The sequence below is a fragment of the Panulirus ornatus genome, chromosome 59, assembly GCF_036320965.1.
Source record: "Panulirus ornatus isolate Po-2019 chromosome 59, ASM3632096v1, whole genome shotgun sequence".
In the NCBI taxonomy this organism is placed as follows: Eukaryota; Metazoa; Arthropoda; class Malacostraca; order Decapoda; family Palinuridae; genus Panulirus; species Panulirus ornatus.
This window is the reverse complement of record NC_092282.1, coordinates 18,783,837-18,803,349: the sequence shown is the minus strand read 5'-3', so window position 1 is coordinate 18,803,349 and position 19,513 is coordinate 18,783,837. Positions and strand designations below refer to the sequence as shown.

At 41.1% G+C, this 19,513-nt stretch overlaps 1 protein-coding gene across 1 annotated transcript in view; it reads right to left on the bottom strand.

Moving 5' to 3' along the window:
- LOC139767160 (uncharacterized) overlaps positions 1 to 19,513 on the bottom strand; it is a 1,522,454-nt gene that overhangs the window by 205,823 nt on the left and 1,297,118 nt on the right. The window contains 2 exon segments of the mRNA XM_071696189.1: positions 4,539 to 4,646; positions 16,014 to 16,190. Coding sequence (XP_071552290.1) covers positions 4,539 to 4,646; positions 16,014 to 16,190 — 285 coding nt within the window.

The following is a 19,513-nucleotide window of genomic DNA, read 5'->3' as shown; positions in this document are numbered from 1 at the left end:
AAGTCACATATTTTTTTCAAATTTCTCATGTTGCTCTTCTTTACATTTTTCACATACTGATACATAAGAGTATGCATTTTGCATGGGGTTACCATTTGAGTATAAACTTCAAGCAGATGGTAGTGCATTTATAATGGAGGTTGTAGGGATACTGGATTAGCATAAGTTTTTTTTCCCATGCATTGTTAGAAGATAGATTAATACTAGCTGGATATCTAAACAAGCAGAATCCATTAGAACATCAACTGATGGGGGAAGGAATCGTTATTATCTATTGCTCTGGAGATTTTTCCCAAGTTACTACAAGGCCAACATTGCCGTAATTACTTTTATAGGTCATTTGCTTACCAACAAGCTTGGAAAGCCAATTCTTAAAGGAACCACATGCTATTTTCATATTTTAGGGGCTAAAACGACTCATCTGCATAATTAAACAATTGACTGTTGACACAGAAAACCAAAGGATGATTACAATTTTTAGTTTGGTTTTATCAATGCTGACTTCTGTAGTCCATCACTGGTTGACAGAAGTCAAACTTGATATTCCACATCTGTTTGCTGAACAGCATGTCTATTGCCATCTACTGCCTGAAAATCTGCAAGGTTCACAACTTAATCTGGTCACTGAACTCAATAACTAACGAAATATGTTAACGTTGTGCAGGTAATATGCCTTAAGCATTGGGTTCAGAGTGAGTCATGAAAATGAACCTCAAGACAAGGATGAACAAGACTACGATTATATGTCACTAAGGTTCTCTGACCATATTCCTTGAAATATTTATTTATATTTTTTTTTTATTATACTTTGTCGCTGTCTCCCGCGTTTGCGAGGTAGCGCAAGGAAACAGACGAAAGAAATGGCCCAACCCCCCCATACACATGTATATACATACGTCCACACACTCAAATATACATACCTACATAGCTTTCCATGGTTTACCCTAGACGCTTCACATGCCTTGATTCAATCCACTGACAGCACGTCAAACCCGGTATACCACATCGCTCCAATTCACTCTATTCCTTGCCCTCCTTTCACCCTCCTGCATGTTCAGGCCCCGATCACGCAAAATCTTTTTCACTCCATCTTTCCACCTCCAATTTGGTCTCCCTCTTCTCCTCGTTCCCTCCACCTCCGACACATATATCCTCTTGGTCAATCTTTCCTCACTCATTCTCTCCATGTGCCCAAACCACTTCAAAACACCCTCTTCTGCTCTCTCAACCTCGCTCTTTTTATTTCCACACATCTCTCTTACCCTTACGTTACTCACTCGATCAAACCACCTCACACCACACATTGTCCTCAAACATCTCATTTCCAGCACATCCATCCTCCTGCGCACAACTCTATCCATAGCCCATGCCTCGCAACCATACAACATTGTTGGAACCACTATTCCTTCAAACATACCCATTTTTGCTTTCCGAGATAATGTTCTCGACTTCCACACATTCTTCAAGGCCCCCAGAATTTTCGCCCCCTCCCCCACCCTATGATCCACTTCCGCTTCCATGGTTCCATCCGCTGCCAGATCCACTCCCAGATATCTAAAACACTTCACTTCCTCCAGTTTTTCTCCATTCAAACTCACCTCCCAATTGACTTGACCCTCAACCCTACTGTACCTAATAACCTTGCTCTTATTCACATTTACTCTTAACTTTCTTCTTCCACACACTTTACCAAACTCAGTCACCAGCTTCTGCAGTTTCTCACATGAATCAGCCACCAGCGTTGTATCATCAGCGAACAACAACTGACTCACTTCCCAAGCTCTCTCATCCCCAACAGACTTCATACTTGCCCCTCTTTCCAAAACTCTTGCATTTACCTCCCTAACAACCCCATCCATAAACAAATTAAACAACCATGGAGACATCACACACCCCTGCCGCAAACCTACATTCACTGAGAACCAATCACTTTCCTCTCTTCCTACACGTACACATGCCTTACATCCTCGATAAAAACTTTTCACTGCTTCTAATAACTTTCCTCCCACACCATATATTCTTAATACCTTCCACAGAGCATCTCTATCAACTCTATCATATGCCTTCTCCAGATCCATAAATGCTACATACAAATCCATTTGCTTTTCTAAGTATTTCTCACATACATTCTTCAAAGCAAACACCTGATCCACACATCCTCTACCACTTCTGAAACCACACTGCTCTTCCCCAATCTGATGCTCTGTACATGCCTTCACCCTCTCAATCAATACCCTCCCATATAATTTACCAGGAATACTCAACAAACTTATACCTCTGTAATTTGAGCACTCACTCTTATCCCCTTTGCCTTTGTGCAATGGCACTATGCACGCATTCCGCCAATCCTCAGGCACCTCACCATGAGTCATACATACATTAAATAACCTTACCAACCAGTCAACAATACAGTCATCCCCTTTTTAATAAATTCCACTGCAATACCATCCAAACCTGCTGCCTTGCCGGCTTTCATCTTCCGCAAAGCTTTCACTACCTCTTCTCTGTTTACCAAATCATTTTCCCTAACCCTCTCACTTTGCACACCACCTCGACCAAAACACCCTATATCTGCCACTCTATCATCAAACACATTCAACAAACCTTCAAAATACTCACTCCATCTCCTTCTCACATCACCACTACTTGTTATCACCTCCCCATTTGCGCCCTTCACTGAAGTTCCCATTTGCTCCCTTGTCTTACGCACTTTATTTACCTCCTTCCAGAACATCTTTTTATTCTCCCTAAAATTTAATGATACTCTCTCACCCCAACTCTCATTTGCCCTTTTTTTCACCTCTTGCACCTTTCTCTTGACCTCCTGTCTCTCTTTTATACATCTCCCACTCAATTGCATTTTTTCCCTGCAAAAATCGTCCAAATGCCTCTCTCTTCTCTTTCACTAATAATCTTACTTCTTCATCCCACCACTCACTACCCTTTCTAATCAACCCACCTCCCACTCTTCTCATGCCACAAGCATCTTTTGTGCAATCCATCACTGATTCCCTAAATACATCCCATTCCTCCCCCACTCCCCTTACTTCCATTGTTCTCACCTTTTTCCATTCTGTACTCAGTCTCTCCTGGTACTTCCTCACACAGGTCTCCTTCCCAAGCTCACTTACTCTCACCACCCTCTTCACCACAACATTCACTCTTCTTTTCTGAAAACCCATACAAATCTTCACCTTAGCCTCCACAAGATAATGATCAGACATCCCTCCAGTTGCACCTCTCAGCACATTAACATCCAAAAGTCTCTCTTTCGCACGCCTGTCAATTAACACATAATCCAATAACGCTCTCTGGCCATCTCCTTGAAATATGAAAAGTAAAATTAATGGTGTGTGAAAGGATAGATTTTGCAAAGCCCTATAGAGTGAAAGAAGTGCTCTAAACTGTTATAGATATGGGAGAAAGGGTGCAAGAGGTGACAGAATTTAAGTATCTTAGAGCTATCTTGTGGAAGTATGGTGTTATGGAAGGAAAGATAAGGGGGAGAAAAGTACAGCATAGAAGAGTCACTGAGTTTCTTAACAGAATAATGAAGAATTGAGATATAACTATGGAAGAGAAGAAAGGATTAAGGGACAGCACAGTACTCTGGATTGTAACCTACATAGCAAAAACATGGATATGGGATGAGTCACATAGGTCATGAATCCAAGCTGTGGAAATGAGTTATCTGAGAGATGCATATGGTTTGACTAAAAGGAATGAAGAAAGTAATGGGGGGGGGTTGTATAAGAGATGTGGTATGGTAGGGAACACAAAAGGGATGAATTGTGGAGTGGTGGAGAGGGTGAAATGAAATACTCTGAAGTGGTTTGAGGATTTGGAAAGAATGCAAAAAGGGGAGTATACAAGGAGAGTGTATGATAGTATAATTAAAGGATTTGGTGTGAGAGGATGACCACCTGTGGCATGGGGATATAAAGTGGAAGAGTGCTGAAGAAAAAGAAATGGACAAAGAATGCATGGTACAGTGTATGAGAGGGAGGCATGTAAAGATGGATAAGTGGAGGCTCTTTTGGTATGGCCATCCCCTTGATGGGAGTTCCTGGAGGGAATGGGTGTCAGAGATATATCTCAGAATACAGACATAAAAAGTCTGTAAATATCTAAGGCACATGAAATATTTTCAAACTGTTAAAGTTTCCTTTCTTCACCACATCATTGCACTGAGCAGAACATTTCTGGTGGTTAATTGACATTCAGTATGTGGGCTCAACAACTTGGGAGGGTTATGTTCTACAAGATTCTTTTGGTGGATAGCTACCATTCAACAACCTTAATGGAGAATATGATGGCCTAATAACTGTTTCATTTGTACTTAGGACCCAAGGCTGTCTGGCCTACAAAAGACATATGCTGGAGTACTTGAGTTTCTGTCAGATGCAGCTGCTCTTAATGAAGTGAAATGCCACAGCTCTTCTGAATTCAGAAACACTCTCCCAGTTCCTGTCCTTGGTGAATGTAATGAGAAAATTCAGTGATTTATAAATTGGGAAAAATGTTTTCACAAGACTTACAGTAAGTGTGCTCTTCTCATGCTCAAGGTCAGCCATCTTGCGACGAGTGTTGCTCAGCTCTTCATTCAGGGTTCGGATTTCACTCTCTTTGCGACGTAAAGCATCCTCCTATGATCATGAGAAATCATTAAGGCACAAAATACAATAGATAATTTTCATACAATAGAGTGGTTTAAGTATTAGGAGGCTTTAGAGTATATGTCTATGGACATTACACTTCATAAAATGATGATCTTAACAAGTTATAGCTTGGTGCTGATATATGGATTGACCATGATATACTTACCCATGCGATGCTAGTTAAAATTATCAAGCTCAAGGTGATACTGGTCGGCACTCCTATTTCCCAGTGAGTGTTCACTTTGATGAGTGATCATTTGCTAGAGTAACTAACCATTGCAACCAGAGCAGTCTTTTTTTTTTTTTCTTTTTTTTTTTTTTTTGCTGTCTCCTGCGTTTGCGAGGTAGTGCAAGGAAACAGACGAAAGAAATGGCCCAACCCACCCCCATACACATGTATATACATACGTCCACACACTCAAATATACATACCTACACAGCTTTCCATGGTTTACCCCAGACGCTTCACATGCCCTGATTCAATCCACTGACAGCACGTCACCCCCGGTATACCACATCGCTCCAATTCACTCTATTCCTTGCCCTCCTTTCACCCTCCTGCATGTTCAGGCCCCGATCACACAAAATCTTTTTCACTCCATCTTTCCACCTCCATTTTGGTCTCCCTCTTCTCCTCGTTCCCTCCACCTCCGACACATATATCCTCTTGGTCAATCTTTCCTCACTCATTCTCTCCATGTGCCCAAACCATTTCAAAACACCCTCTTCTGCTCTCTCAACCATGCTCTTTTTATTTCCACACATCTCTCTTACCCTTACGTTACTTACTCGATCAAACCACCTCACACAACACATTGTCCTCAAACATCTCATTTCCAGCACATCCATCCTCCTGCGCACCACTCTATCCATAGCCCACGCCTCGCAACCATACAACATTGTTGGAACCACTATTCCTTCAAACATACCCATTTTTGCTTTCCGAGATAATGTTCTCGACTTCCACACATTCTTCAAGGCTCCCAGAATTTTCGCCCCCTCCCCCACCCTATGATCCACTTCCGCTTCCATGGTTCCATCCGCTGCCAGATCCACTCCCAGATATCTAAAACACTTCACTTCCTCCAGTTTTTCTCCATTCAAACTCACCTCCCAATTGACTTGACCCTCAACCCTACTGTACCTAATAACCTTGCTCTTATTCACATTTACTCTTAACTTTCTTCTTTCACACACTTTACCAAACTCAGTCACCAGCTTCTGCAGTTTCTCACATGAATCAGCCACCAGCGCTGTATCATCAGCGAACAACAACTGACTCACTTCCCAAGCTCTCTCATCCACAACAGACTTCATACTTGCCCCTCTTTCCAAAACTCTTGCATTCACCTCCCTAACAACCCCATCCATAAACAAATTAAACAACCATGGAGACATCACACACCCCTGCCGCAAACCTACATTCACTGAGAACCAATCACTTTCCTCTCTTCCTACACGTACACATGCCTTACATCCTCGATAAAAACTTTTCACTGCTTCTAACAACTTGCCTCCCACACCATATATTCTTAATACCTTCCACAGAGCATCTCTATCAACTCTATCATATGCCTTCTCCAGATCCATAAATGCTACATACAAATCCATTTGCTTTTCTAAGTATTTCTCACATACATTCTTCAAAGCAAACACCTGATCCACACATCCTCTACCACTTCTGAAACCACACTGCTCTTCCCCAATCTGATGCTCTGTACATGCCTTCACCCTCTCAATCAATACCCTCCCATATAATTTACCAGGAATACTCAACAAACTTATACCTCTGTAATTTGAGCACTCACTCTTATCCCCTTTGCCTTTGTACAATGGCACTATGCACGCATTCCGCCAATCTTCAGGCACCTCACCATGAGTCATACATACATTAAATAACCTTACCAACCAGTCAACAATACAGTCACCCCCTTTTTTAATAGATTCCACTGCAATACCATCCAAACCTGCTGCCTTGCCGGCTTTCATCTTCTGCAAAGCTTTTACTACCTCTTCTCTGTTTACCAAATCATTTTCCCTAACCCTCTCACTTTGCACACCACCTCGACCAAAACACCCTATATCTGCCACTCTATCATCAAACACATTTAACAAACCTTCAAAATACTCACTCCATCTCCTTCTCACATCACCACTACTTGTTATCACCTCCCCATTTGCGCCCTTCACTGAAGTTCTAACTTCACTGAACTTCAGTGAAGAGCAGTCTTTTATATTTTCTTATTCTTTCTTGTCTATATATTGCTTACTTTTTCATTGGGTCACAGGGATGTGGGGACTAGATGTAACAATCATATATAAGAGGTGCCAGATATCAGGAAGCAGCAGCAACATTAATCAAAGCAGCTACAAGTGTATTTCTTGGGTAAGAATTATTCATATTATTGTCATTAACTGCAAGTGATATTTTTGTTTCTCTTTACTAATGGAAACATTTACATACAACCATAACTCTATACACTACTTATGTATTTTGATACTTTAAGGCATGTGTGGCTTCAATACAAGTCCATCACATGAAAAGAATCTGCCACCCATGACACATTCAGCTGTCTAAAATAATCTTTTACCTCCTTTGCACATCTCCATTTTTAGTACCAAATTTCCATCTGCTCTTCTCACTAATGACCCCATTTAAGGAAAGAGAATAGTTGTAAAAAGGGAAAAATTATAAAGCACTATTGTCAGATCTCCAATAAATGTAAAAAAAATATCCATAAAGAAAATTTTGCTATTTCCTAAGTGGTGGGGTAGCGACAGGAATTGCAAGAAGCCAACCGAATAAAAAACATACATGTGCATATATGTATATATCTGTATATATGTTGATAGAGATGCTCTGTGGAAGCTATTAAGAGTATATGGTGTGGGAGGTAAGTTGCTAGAAGCAGTGAAAAGTTTTTATCGAGGATGTAAGGCATGTGTACAAATAGGAAGAAAGGAAAGTGATTGGTTCCCAGTGAATGTCGGTTTGTGGCAGCGGTGCATGATGTCTCCATGGTTGTTTAATTTGTTTATGGATGGGGTTGTTAGGGAGCTAAATGCAAGAGTTCTGGAGAAAGGGACAAGTATGCAGTCTGTTTTGGATGAGAGGGCTTGGGAAGTGAGTCAGTTGTTGTTCGCTGATGATACAGCACTGGTGGCTGATTTGGGTGAGAAACTGCAGAAGCTGCTGACTGAGTTTGGTAAAGTGTATGGAAGAAGAAAGCTGAGAGTAAGTGTGAATAAGAGCAAGGTTATTAGGTTCAGTAGGGTTGAGGGAAAAGATAATTGGGAGGTAAGTTTGAATGGAGAAAAACTTGAGGAAGTGAAGTGTTTTAGATATCTCGGAGTGGATTTGGCAGCGGATGGAACCATGGAAGTGGAGGTGGGCCACAGGGTGGGGGAGGGGACGAAGGTTCTGGGAGCGTTGAAGAATGTGTGGAAGGCGAGAACATTATCACGGAGCAAAAATGGATATGTTTGAAGGAATAGTAGTTTCAATAATGTTATATGGTTGTGAGGTATGGACTATAGATAGGATGGTGCAGAGGAGGGTGAATGTGTTGGAAATGAGATGTCTGAGGACAATATGTGGTGTGAGGTGGTTTGATCAAGTAAGTAATGAAAGGGTAAGGGAGATGTGTGGTAATAAAAAGAGTGTGGTTGAGAGAGCAGAAGAGGATGTATTGAAATGGTCTGGTCACATGGAGAGGATGAGTGAGGAAAGATTGACAAAGAAGATATATGTGTCAGAGGTGGAGGGAACGAGGGGAAGCGGGAGACCAAACTGGAGGTGGACGGAGGGAGTGAAAAAGATTTTGAGTGATCTGGGCCTGATCATACAGGAGGGTGAAAGGCGTGCAAGGAGTAGAGTGAACTGGAACGATGTGGTATACCAGGGTCGACGTGCAGTCAATGGATTGAACCAGGGCATATGAAGCATCTGGGGTAAACCATGGAAGGTTTTGAGGGGCCTGGATGCGGAAAGGGAGCTGTGGTTTCGGTGAATTACACACGTCAGCTAGAGACTGAGAGTGAACGAATGTGGCCTTTCTTGTCTTTTCTTAGCACTACCTCAGGCCTGTGCACAGGGAGAGAGGGATGCCACTTCATGTGTGGCGGGGTGGCGGCAGGAATGGATGAAGGCAGCAAGTATGAATATGTACATGTGTATATATGCATCTGTGTATATATGTCTGTGTATGTATATGAATATATATGTTGAAATGCATATGTACGTATATGTGCTTGTGTGGGCTTTTATATATATACATGTGTATGTGGATGGGTTGGGCCATTCTTTCGTCTTTTTCCTTGCAGTACTTCGCTAATGCGGGAAACAGCAACTAAGTATAATAAATAATATAAGAGGTGAAAAAGAAGGCAAATGAGAGTTGAGGTGTTAGAGTATCATTGAACTTTAGGGAAAATAAAAAGATGTTTTGGAAGGAGGTAAATAAAGTGCGTAAGACAAGAGAACAAATGGGAACATCGGTGAAGGGGGCTAATGGGGAGGTAATAACAAGTAGTGGTGAAGTGAGAAGGAGAAGGAGTGGCAAATATAGGGTGTTTTGGTAGAGGAGGTGTGTGAAGTGAGAGGGTCAGGGAAAATGGTTTGGTAAACAGAGAAGAGGTAGTAAAAGCTCTGCGGAAGATGAAAGCTGGCAAGGCGGCAGGCTTGAATGGTATTGCAGTGGAATTTATTAAAAAAGGGGGTGACTGTGTTGTTGACTGGTTGGTAAGGTTATACAATGTTTGTATGGTTCATGGTAAAGTGCCTGATGATTGGCAGAAGGGAAAGGGGATAAAGGTGAGTGTTCAAATTACAGAGATATAAGTTTGTTGAGTATTCCTGGGAAATTATATGGGAGGCTATTCACTGAGAAGGTAAAGGCATGCACAAAGCATCCGATTGGGGAAGAGCAGTGTGGTTTCAGAAGTGGTAGAGGATGTGTGTATCAGGTGTTTACTTTGAAAAATGTATGTGAGAAATACTTAGAAAAGCAGATGGATTTGTATGTAGCATTTATTGATCTGGAGAAGGCATATGATAAGAGTTGATAGAGATGCTCTGTGGAAGGTATTAAGAGTATATGGTGTGGGAGGTAAGTTGCTAGAAGCAGTGAATGGTATTTATCAAGGATGCAAGGCATGTGTGCAAGTAGGAAGAGAGGAAAGTGAGAGGTTCCCAGTGAATGTCGGTCTGCTGCAGGGGTGTGTGATGTCTCCATGGTTGTTAAATTTTGTTTATGGATGGGGTTGTTGGGGAGGTGAATGCAAGAGTTTTGGAGAGAGGGGCAAGTATGCAGTGTGTTGTGGATGAGGGGGTTTGGGAAATGAGTCAGTTGTTGATGATACCGCACTTGTGGCTGATTCGAGTGAGAAACTGCAAAAGTTGGTGACTGAGTTTGGTAAAGTGGGTGAAAGACTGCTGAGAGTAAATGTGAATAAGAGCAAGGTTATTAGGTTCAGTAGGGTTGAGGCACAAGTAAATTGGGAGGTAAGTTTGAATGGAAAAAACTGGAGGAAATTAAGTGTTTTAGATATTTGGGACTGGATTTAGCAGTGGATAGAACCATGGAAGTGGAAGTGAGTCACAGGGTAGGGAAGGGGGCGAAGGTTCTGGGAGCATTGAAAAATGTGTGGAAGGCGAGAAAATTATCTCAGAGAGCAAAAATGGGTATTTTTGAGGGAATAGTGGTTCCAAAAATGTTATATGGTTGCAAAGCATGGGCTATATGTAGGGTTGTGCAGAGGAGAGTGGGTGCGTTGGAAATAAAATGTTTGAGGACCATATGTGGTGTGAGGTGGTTTGATCAAGTAAGTAATGAAAATGTAAGAGGGATGTGTGGTGATAAAAAGAGTCTGGTTGAGAGAGCAGAAGAGGGTGTATTGAAATGGTCTGGTCACATGGAGAGGATGAGTGAGGATAGATTGACAAAGAAGATATATATGTCAGAGGTGGAGGGAACAAGGGGAAGTGGAAGACCAAACTGGAGGTGGAAGGTGGGAGTGAAAAAGATATTGAGCAATCAGGGCCTGAACATACAGGAAGGTGAAAGGTGTGCAAGGAGTAGAGTAAATTGGAAAGATTTGGTATACTGGAGTCGACATGCAGTCAATGGATTGAACCAGGGCATGTGAAGCATCTGGGGTAAGCCATGGAAAGTTTTGTGGGGTATGTAAAGTGTCTGGGGTAAACCATGGAAAGTTTTGTGGGGCCTGGATGTGGAAAGGGAGCTGTGGTTTTGGTGCATTATACATGACAGCTAGAGACTGAGTGTGAACAAATGTGGCCTTTGTTGCCTTTTCCTAGTGCTACCTCACAAGCGTGAGGGGGGAGGAGAACGTCATTTCATGTGTAGCAGGGTGTAGACAGGAATGAATAAAGGCAGCAAGTATGAATTATGTACATGTGTATATATGTATATGTCTGTGTATGTATATTTATGTATACGCTGAAATGTATAGGTATGTATATGTGCGTGTGTGGACGTATATATATACATATATATATATATATATTTTTTTTTTTTTTTTCATACTATTCGCCATTTCCCACGATAGCGAGGTAGCGTTAAGAACAGAGGACTGGGCCTTTGAGGGAATATCCTCACCTGGCCCTCTTCTCTGTTCCTTCTTTTGGAAAATTGAAAAAAAAAAAAAAAAAAAAAAAAAAAAAAAACGAGAGGGGAGGATTTCCAGCCCCCCGCTCCCTTCCCTTTTAGTCGCCTTCTACGACACGCAGGGAATACGTGGGAAGTATTCTTTCTCCCCTATCCCCAGGGAATATATATATATATATATATATATATATATATATATATATATATATATTTTTTTTTTTTTTTTTTTTTTTTTTTTTTTTTTTTATACTTTGTCGCTGTCTCCCGCGTTTGCGAGGTAGCGCAAGGAAACAGACGAAAGAAATGGCCCAACCCCCCCCCCCCCATACACATGTACATACACACGTCCACACACGCAAATATACATACCTACACAGCTTTCCATGGTTTACCCCAGACGCTTCACATGCCTTGATTCAATCCACTGACAGCACGTCAACCCCTGTATACCACATGACTCCAATTCACTCTATTCCTTGCCCTCCTTTCACCCTCCTGCATGTTCAGGCCCCGATCACACAAAATCTTTTTCACTCCATCTTTCCACCTCCAATTTGGTCTCCCTCTTCTCCTCGTTCCCTCCACCTCCGACACATATATCCTCTTGGTCAATCTCTCCTCACTCATTCTCTCCATGTGCCCAAACCATTTCAAAACACCCTCTTCTGCTCTCTCAACCACGCTCTTTTTATTTCCACACATCTCTCTTACCCTTACGTTACTTACTCGATCAAACCACCTCACACCACACATTGTCCTCAAACATCTCATTTCCAGCACATCCATCCTCCTGCGCACATCTCTATCCATAGCCCACGCCTCGCAACCATACAACATTGTTGGAACCACTATTCCCTCAAACATACCCATTTTCGCTTTCCGAGATAATGTTCTCGACTTCCACACATTTTTCAAGGCTCCCAAAATTTTCGCCCCCTCCCCCACCCTATGATCCACTTCCGCTTCCATGGTTCCATCTGCTGACAGATCCACTCCCAGATATCTAAAACACTTCACTTCCTCCAGTTTTTCTCCATTCAAACTCACCTCCCAATTGACTTGACCCTCACCCCTACTGTACCTAATAACCTTGCTCTTATTCACATTTACTCTCAACTTTCTTCTTCCACACACTTTACCAAACTCAGTCACCAGCTTCTGCAGTTTCTCACATGAATCAGCCACCAGCGCTGTATCATCAGCGAACAACAACTGACTCACTTCCCAAGCTCTCTCATCCCCAACAGACTTCATACTTGCCCCTCTTTCCAGGACTCTTGCATTTACCTCCCTTACAACCCCATCCATAAACAAATTAAACAACCATGGAGACATCACACACCCCTGCCGCAAACCTACATTCACTGAGAACCAATCACTTTCCTCTCTTCCTACACGTACACATGCCTTACATCCTCGATAAAAACTTTTCACTGCTTCTAACAACTTGCCTCCCACACCATATATTCTTAATACCTTCCACAGAGCATCTCTATCAACTCTATCATATGCCTTCTCCAGATCCATAAATGCTACATACAAATCCATTTGCTTTTCTAAGTATTTCTCACATACATTCTTCAAAGCAAACACCTGATCCACACATCCTCTACCACTTCTGAAACCGCACTGCTCTTCCCCAATCTGATGCTCTGTACATGCCTTCACCCTCTCGATCAATACCCTCCCATATAATTTACCAGGAATACTCAACAAACTTATACCTCTGTAATTTGAGCACTCACTCTTATCCCCTTTGCCTTTGTACAATGGCACTATGCACGCATTCCGCCAATCCTCAGGCACCTCACCATGAGTCATACATACATTAAATAACCTTACCAACCAGTCAACAATACAGTCACCCCCTTTTTTAATAAATTCCACTGCAATACCATCCAAACCTGCTGCCTTGCCGGCTTTCATCTTCCGCAAAGCTTTTACTACCTCTTCTCTGTTTACCAAATCATTTTCCCTAACCCTCTCACTTTGCACACCACCTCGACCAAAACACCCTATATCTGCCACTCTGTCATCAGACACATTCAGCAAACCTTCAAAATACTCATTCCATCTCCTTCTCACATCACCGCTACTTGTTATCACCTCCCCATTTGCGCCCTTCACTGAAGTTCCCATTTGCTCCCTTGTCTTACGCACCCTATTTACCTCCAGGTGAGTAATGTGGCAGTTGAGGGAATAATTGGTATGCATGGGGTGTTCAGTGTTGTAAATGGAAATGGTGAAGAGCTTGTAGATTTATGTGCTGAAAAAGGACTGATGATTGGGAATACCTGGTTTAAAAAGCGAGATATACATAAGTATACTTATGTAAGTAGGAGAGATGGCCAGAGAGCGTTATTGGATTACGTGTTAATTGACAGGCGCGCGAAAGAGAGACTTTTGGATGTTAATGTGCTGAGAGGTGCAACTGGAGGGATGTCTGATCATTATCTTGTGGAGGCTAAGGTGAAGATTAGTATGGGTTTTCAGAAAAGAGGAGTGAATGTTGGGGTGAAGAAGGTGGTGAGAGTAAGTGAGCTTGGGAAGGAGACCTGTGTGGGGAAGTACCAGGAGAGACTGTGTACAGAATGGAAAAAGGTGAGAACAATGGAAGTAAGGGGAGTGGGGGAGGAATGGGATGTATTTAGGGAATCAGTGATGGATTGCGCAAAAGATGCTTGTGGCATGAGAAGAGTGGGAGGTGGGCTGTTTAGAAAGGGTAGTGAGTGGTGGGATGAAGAAGTAAGAGTATTAGTGAAAGAGAAGAGAGAGGCATTTGGACGATTTTTGCAGGGAAAAAATGCAATTGAGTGGGAGAAGTATAAAAGAAAGAGACAGGAGGTCAAGAGAAAGGTGCAAGAGGTGAAAAAAAGGGCAAATGAGAGTTGGGGTGAGAGAGTATCATTAAATTTTAGGGAGAATAAAAAGAAAAAAAAAAGATATATATATATATATATATATATATGCTCAAATTACAGAGGTATAAGTTTGTTGAGTATTCCTGGTAAATTATATGGGAGGGTATTGATTGAGAGGGTGAAGGCATGTACAGAGCATCAGATTGGGGAAGAGCAGTGTGGTTTCAAAAGTGGTAGAGGATGTGTGGATCAGGTGTTTGCTTTGAAGAATGTATGTGAGAAATACTTAGAAAAGCAAATGGATTTGTATGTAGCATTTATGGATCTGGAGAAGGCATATGATAGAGTTGATAGAGATGCTCTGTGGAAGGTATTAAGAATATATGGTGTGGGAGGAAAGTTGTTAGAAGCAGTGAAAAGTTTTTATCGAGGATGTAAGGCATGTGTACGTGTAGGAAGAGAGGAAAGTGATTGGTTCTCAGTGAATGTAGGTTTGCGGCAGGGTGTGTGTGATGTCTCCATGGTTGTTTAATTTGTTTATGGATGGGGTTGTTAGGGAGGTAAATGCAAGAGTTTTGGAAAGAGGGGCAAGTATGAAGTCTGTTGGGGATGAGAGAGCTTGGGAAGTGAGTCAGTTGTTGTTCGCTGATGATACAGCGCTGGTGGCTGATTCATGTGAGAAACTGCAGAAGCTGGTGACTGAGTTTGGTAAAGTGTGTGGAAGAAGAAAGTTAAGAGTAAATGTGAATAAGAGCAAGGTTATTAGGTACAGTAGGGTTGAGGGTCAAGTCAATTGGGAGGTGAGTTTGAATGGAGAAAAACTGGAGGAAGTGAAGTGTTTTAGATATCTGGGAGTGGATCTGGCAGCGGATGGAACCATGGAGCGGAAGTGGATCATAGGGTGGGGGAGGGGGCGAAAATTCTGGGGGCCTTGAAGAATGTGTGGAAGTCGAGAACATTATCTCAGGAAAGCAAAAATGGGTATGTTTGAAGGAATAGTGGTTCCAACAATGTTGTATGGTTGCGAGGCGTGGGCTATGGATAGAGTTGTGCGCAGGAGGATGGATGTGCTGGAAATGAGATGTTTGAGGACAATGTGTGGTGTGAGGTGGTTTGATCGAGTGAGTAACGTAAGGGTAAGAGAGATGTGTGGAAATAAAAAGAGCGTGGTTGAGAGAGCAGAAGAGGGTGTTTTGAAGTGGTTTGGGCACATGGAGAGAATGAGTGAGGAAAGATTGACCAAGAGGATATATGTGTCGGAGGTGGAGGGAACGAGGAGAAGAGGGAGACCAAATTGGAGGTGGAAAGATGGAGTGAAAAAGATTTTGTGTGATCGGGGCCTGAACATGCAGGAGGGTGAAAGGAGGGCAAGGAATAGAGTGAATTGGAGCGATGTGGTATACCGGGGTTGACGTGCTGTCAGTGGATTGAATCAAGGCATGTGAAGCGTCTGGGGTAAACCATGGAAAGCTGTGTAGGTATGTATATTTGCATGTGTGGACATATGTATATACATGTGTATGGGGGGGTTGGGCCATTTCTTTCGTCTGTTTCCTTGCGCTACCTCGCAAACGCGGGAGACAGCGACAAAGTATAAAAAAAAAAAAAAAAAAAAAAAAAAAATATATATATATATATATATATATATATATATATATATATATATATACATATAGGTGCATGCGGGTGGGTTAGGCCATTCTTTCGTCTGTTTCCTTGTGCTACCTCGCTAATGCGGGATACAGTGACAAAGTATAATAGAATAAAGAATAAATATATACATATACAGTAAAAATACATGAAAAATTATTTCTAATATAAGACGAGTAGATACTAGGTACTGGAAATGATGAGGCATAACTCACCTGCTGACTGGCTTGAGACACTGCTTTGTTTAGTTTATCATCAGCATAGCGTTTCTTTTCTTCCAATTCTGAGAGGGTTCGTGTTACATCTCTTAATCTAGCCTCAGATTTTTGATGTGACTCTTGGAGCTCTGAAAGCTGTCGCTCAAGACTTACTATTCGTGCCACAGCATCATCCTGAATGAAATATGTTAGTAGGTAAAGCATCCATAAAATTTCATTCTGGAATTTAAGATGTTGACTAAGGGATCTAACATTACAAAAGAGAAAGACATGGATTGGGTAAAACATTAAAGGAAAGTATTATTTATACATTTGTCTATTTAAAATCATTAACTACATTCCCATGTACAAGGCATGAACTTTTGTGGGAATAATTTTGCCAACCTTGAGTCTCCAATGCTAACCTCACAGGCTAACAAGCAGCAGAGAAAACTGCTTTCTTTAGGCAGACTTGCCATTTTGTCTACTAAGTACACTGGTCAACACATTCTGTCCCATGGAAAAATAAAAATATCTGCTTCTTATGTATTTCTGCATGCTCAATCCAAATACATCTTCAGAATTTCTCTATCACCCAGTTATTTCTTTCCAGCATACTCACATATCATTACATACATCATATATGTAGCACTGCACTACGGAGCACTTGAAACAAGAAGTTTAACACAGCTATTCTCATTGTTTGTGAAGTGCAACAGCTTCTTTTTGAAAGCACAAGTCTAGATAAACGAGTCACAAGGTGCCTACAGAAACAAGACTGGATATGATGGGACATTCAAACAGTACCCACTCCTAAGTAGTATTCTCTGTCAGTTGTAGGCTAAAACTCAATGTGTTAACAGTGTCTTTTCCAATCTAGTGACAGATTGTGCTTTTGTGCATTCAACTGTTGTGCTGATACCCCATCCACCATTATAATGCCGAGAAACTGTGCAAATAGTCTAAGTTCTTTCTGGTACATCTGCAGTGAATTGACATTCATACTGCAAAATGGTTCTTTCACACCCTTCATTAAAAATGCTTTGAGTATTACTTTGGTTGTAAAAAGGTTGACCAGGATAAAAGTTGGGCCACCCATATTTGTTGTGTCACATGTATTATGCTTCTCACAGCATGGAAAAAAGATTCATACCGTATGCCATTTCCCATTTCAATACCCCATCCACTATTACAATGCCAAGAAACTGCAAATAGTCAAAGTTCTTTCTGGTACATCTGCAGTGAAGTGACATTCACATTGCAAAATGGTTCTTTCACACCCTTCATTAAAAATGCTACGAGTATTACTTTGGTTGTAAAATGGTTGACCAGGATAAAAGTTGGGCCACCCATATTTGTTGTGTTACATGTATCATGCTTCTCACAGCATGGAAAAAAGATTCACACCGTATGCCTTTTCCCATTTCGATGGTTTGAAGAGAACCCAAAGATCACCCTTTGGATTGCCACTTCTGCCTGACTAACATAAATGGTATAACATTAAAATCCAAGCATGATGTTAAACATCCTAATTTACTATCTGCTATAAGGCCAGTACCTCACAGTCAGGAATTACCTGCACCAGAGCCTCCAAGAAACATGAAACTGAGTGACAATGAATCTGGTGATGAGAAAGTAGACCAAATAGAAGGCAATATGGATCCAACATTTGAAGCAAGCTGTTCTTCAAGTGAACTACATCTGCCAAGTCAAGGAGATCTTAATGATCTTGTCTGCGATATGAATTTGTCTAAGAAGCAAACTGAAATTTTGGGTTCCAGGTTAAAGGGGTGGAATCTGTTCTAAAATGAAACTAAAGTTTCTTTTCATCGTGATCGCCATGTCATTTTCAAAGAATTTTTCTCCCTTGAAGATGGTTTGGTGTTTTGCAATGATGTTTGTTCTGTTATGGTGGCACTTGGCCATGAATATTACACAGATGAATGACACTTGTTTCTTGACTCATCAAGAGTAAGCTTGAAAGTGGTTCTGCCCCACAATGGAAATGACTTTTCCGTTCCTCTGGCTCACACAGCTAACATGAAGGAATCACAGCTTCTTTGGGAAAAAATTAAGTATAGGGACTTTAAGTGGAATGTATGTGGTGACCTAAAGGTTGCGGCACTTTCCACTGAAGAAGAATGTCATCAAAATCTATCTACCTCCTTTGCACATGAGGCTGAAGCTGACGAAGAACTTTGTCAAAGGTAAGGCATAAAACTAGCCATGGATTCACAAATATGGGGGATAAATTCCCTAGAATCAGTGATGCAAAAATCAAGGAGGGTATTTTTGTAGGACCACAGATCGGGGAACTGCTTCAAGATGAAAAGTTTGATGAGAGTTTAATGAAGTTGAAAAAACTGCATGGCTCTCATTTAAGAGAGTTTGCAAAGATTTTGGGGGAATCACAGATCAGAAAACTACTGCGATGTTGTAAAAGATCTGTTGACTCCATATAAGGGTATGGGTTGCAATATGAGTTTAAAAATTCACTTTTTGGACTCAGTCTTTTTTGTGGATAATCTTGGGGCAGTCAAGAATGAGCAGAGTGAAAGATTTCACCAGGACATTTTGGACATGGAGAAGTGGTACAAGGAAAGTGGAGCCCCTCTACATTGACAGATTACTAATGGACACTAACGAGGAAAGTTCATGAGGCCAAATATGGCTGAAAATAGTATATTTCTACATTTCAAAGGTAAGTTCTTTAAGTGTAATACCAGGCTTATTCATGAATGAGTAATAAACACTTACTGTAAAATTCAATTGCTTGATCACCTTAAAAACCCACACCTGATAGAAATATTCTAAAAATAGGTTCACATTCAGCATAAATGGTACTATAAGGTTCACCTATTTTAGTTTGTGGGACAAAAAATATTCAAAATCTTGTTGATCAGTGATATCACACCACTATCATAAAAAAACAATAACATAAAAAAGTAAGTTACTCTTTTATGCTATCATTTTCATGACAATGCTCCTAGTAAATATTTTCAAATCTGCAATGCTATACAACATACACAGAACAGGTCTAAGGCTTTATTACTATACCATTCTTGAGCACTTCAAAGATGATAATGCTAGATAATTTGATCACTTAAAATGGAAAATACCTAATTCAATTAAAGACTCATATAGGCCAACTGGGTTATTTGGTTATGTGCTAGCTATAGAGGAAACCAGCAAAAAATAAGTGTGTTCCCTGTGGCAATGTCAGAGGCAATAGGATAACAGTCCTGATGAGGAATGAAAAATTCTATTTTCCACCTCTAATTATGATAAAGCTCATCAAAAGTTAGTGCATGATATTAGTCCTTTTGATGAAGCAATAGCTTTCAAGCAATTTCCTTTAAAGTGTCAATTTACACACACACACACACACACACACACACACAAAAAAAAAAAAAGGTTGCACTCCTCTGACCTAGGTAACTGTCTTTTCTTTCTGCTTCACTAACATGTGGACTTCTGGGATTCTGTCCATAAACATATAATCTTTCCTTGTCATATGT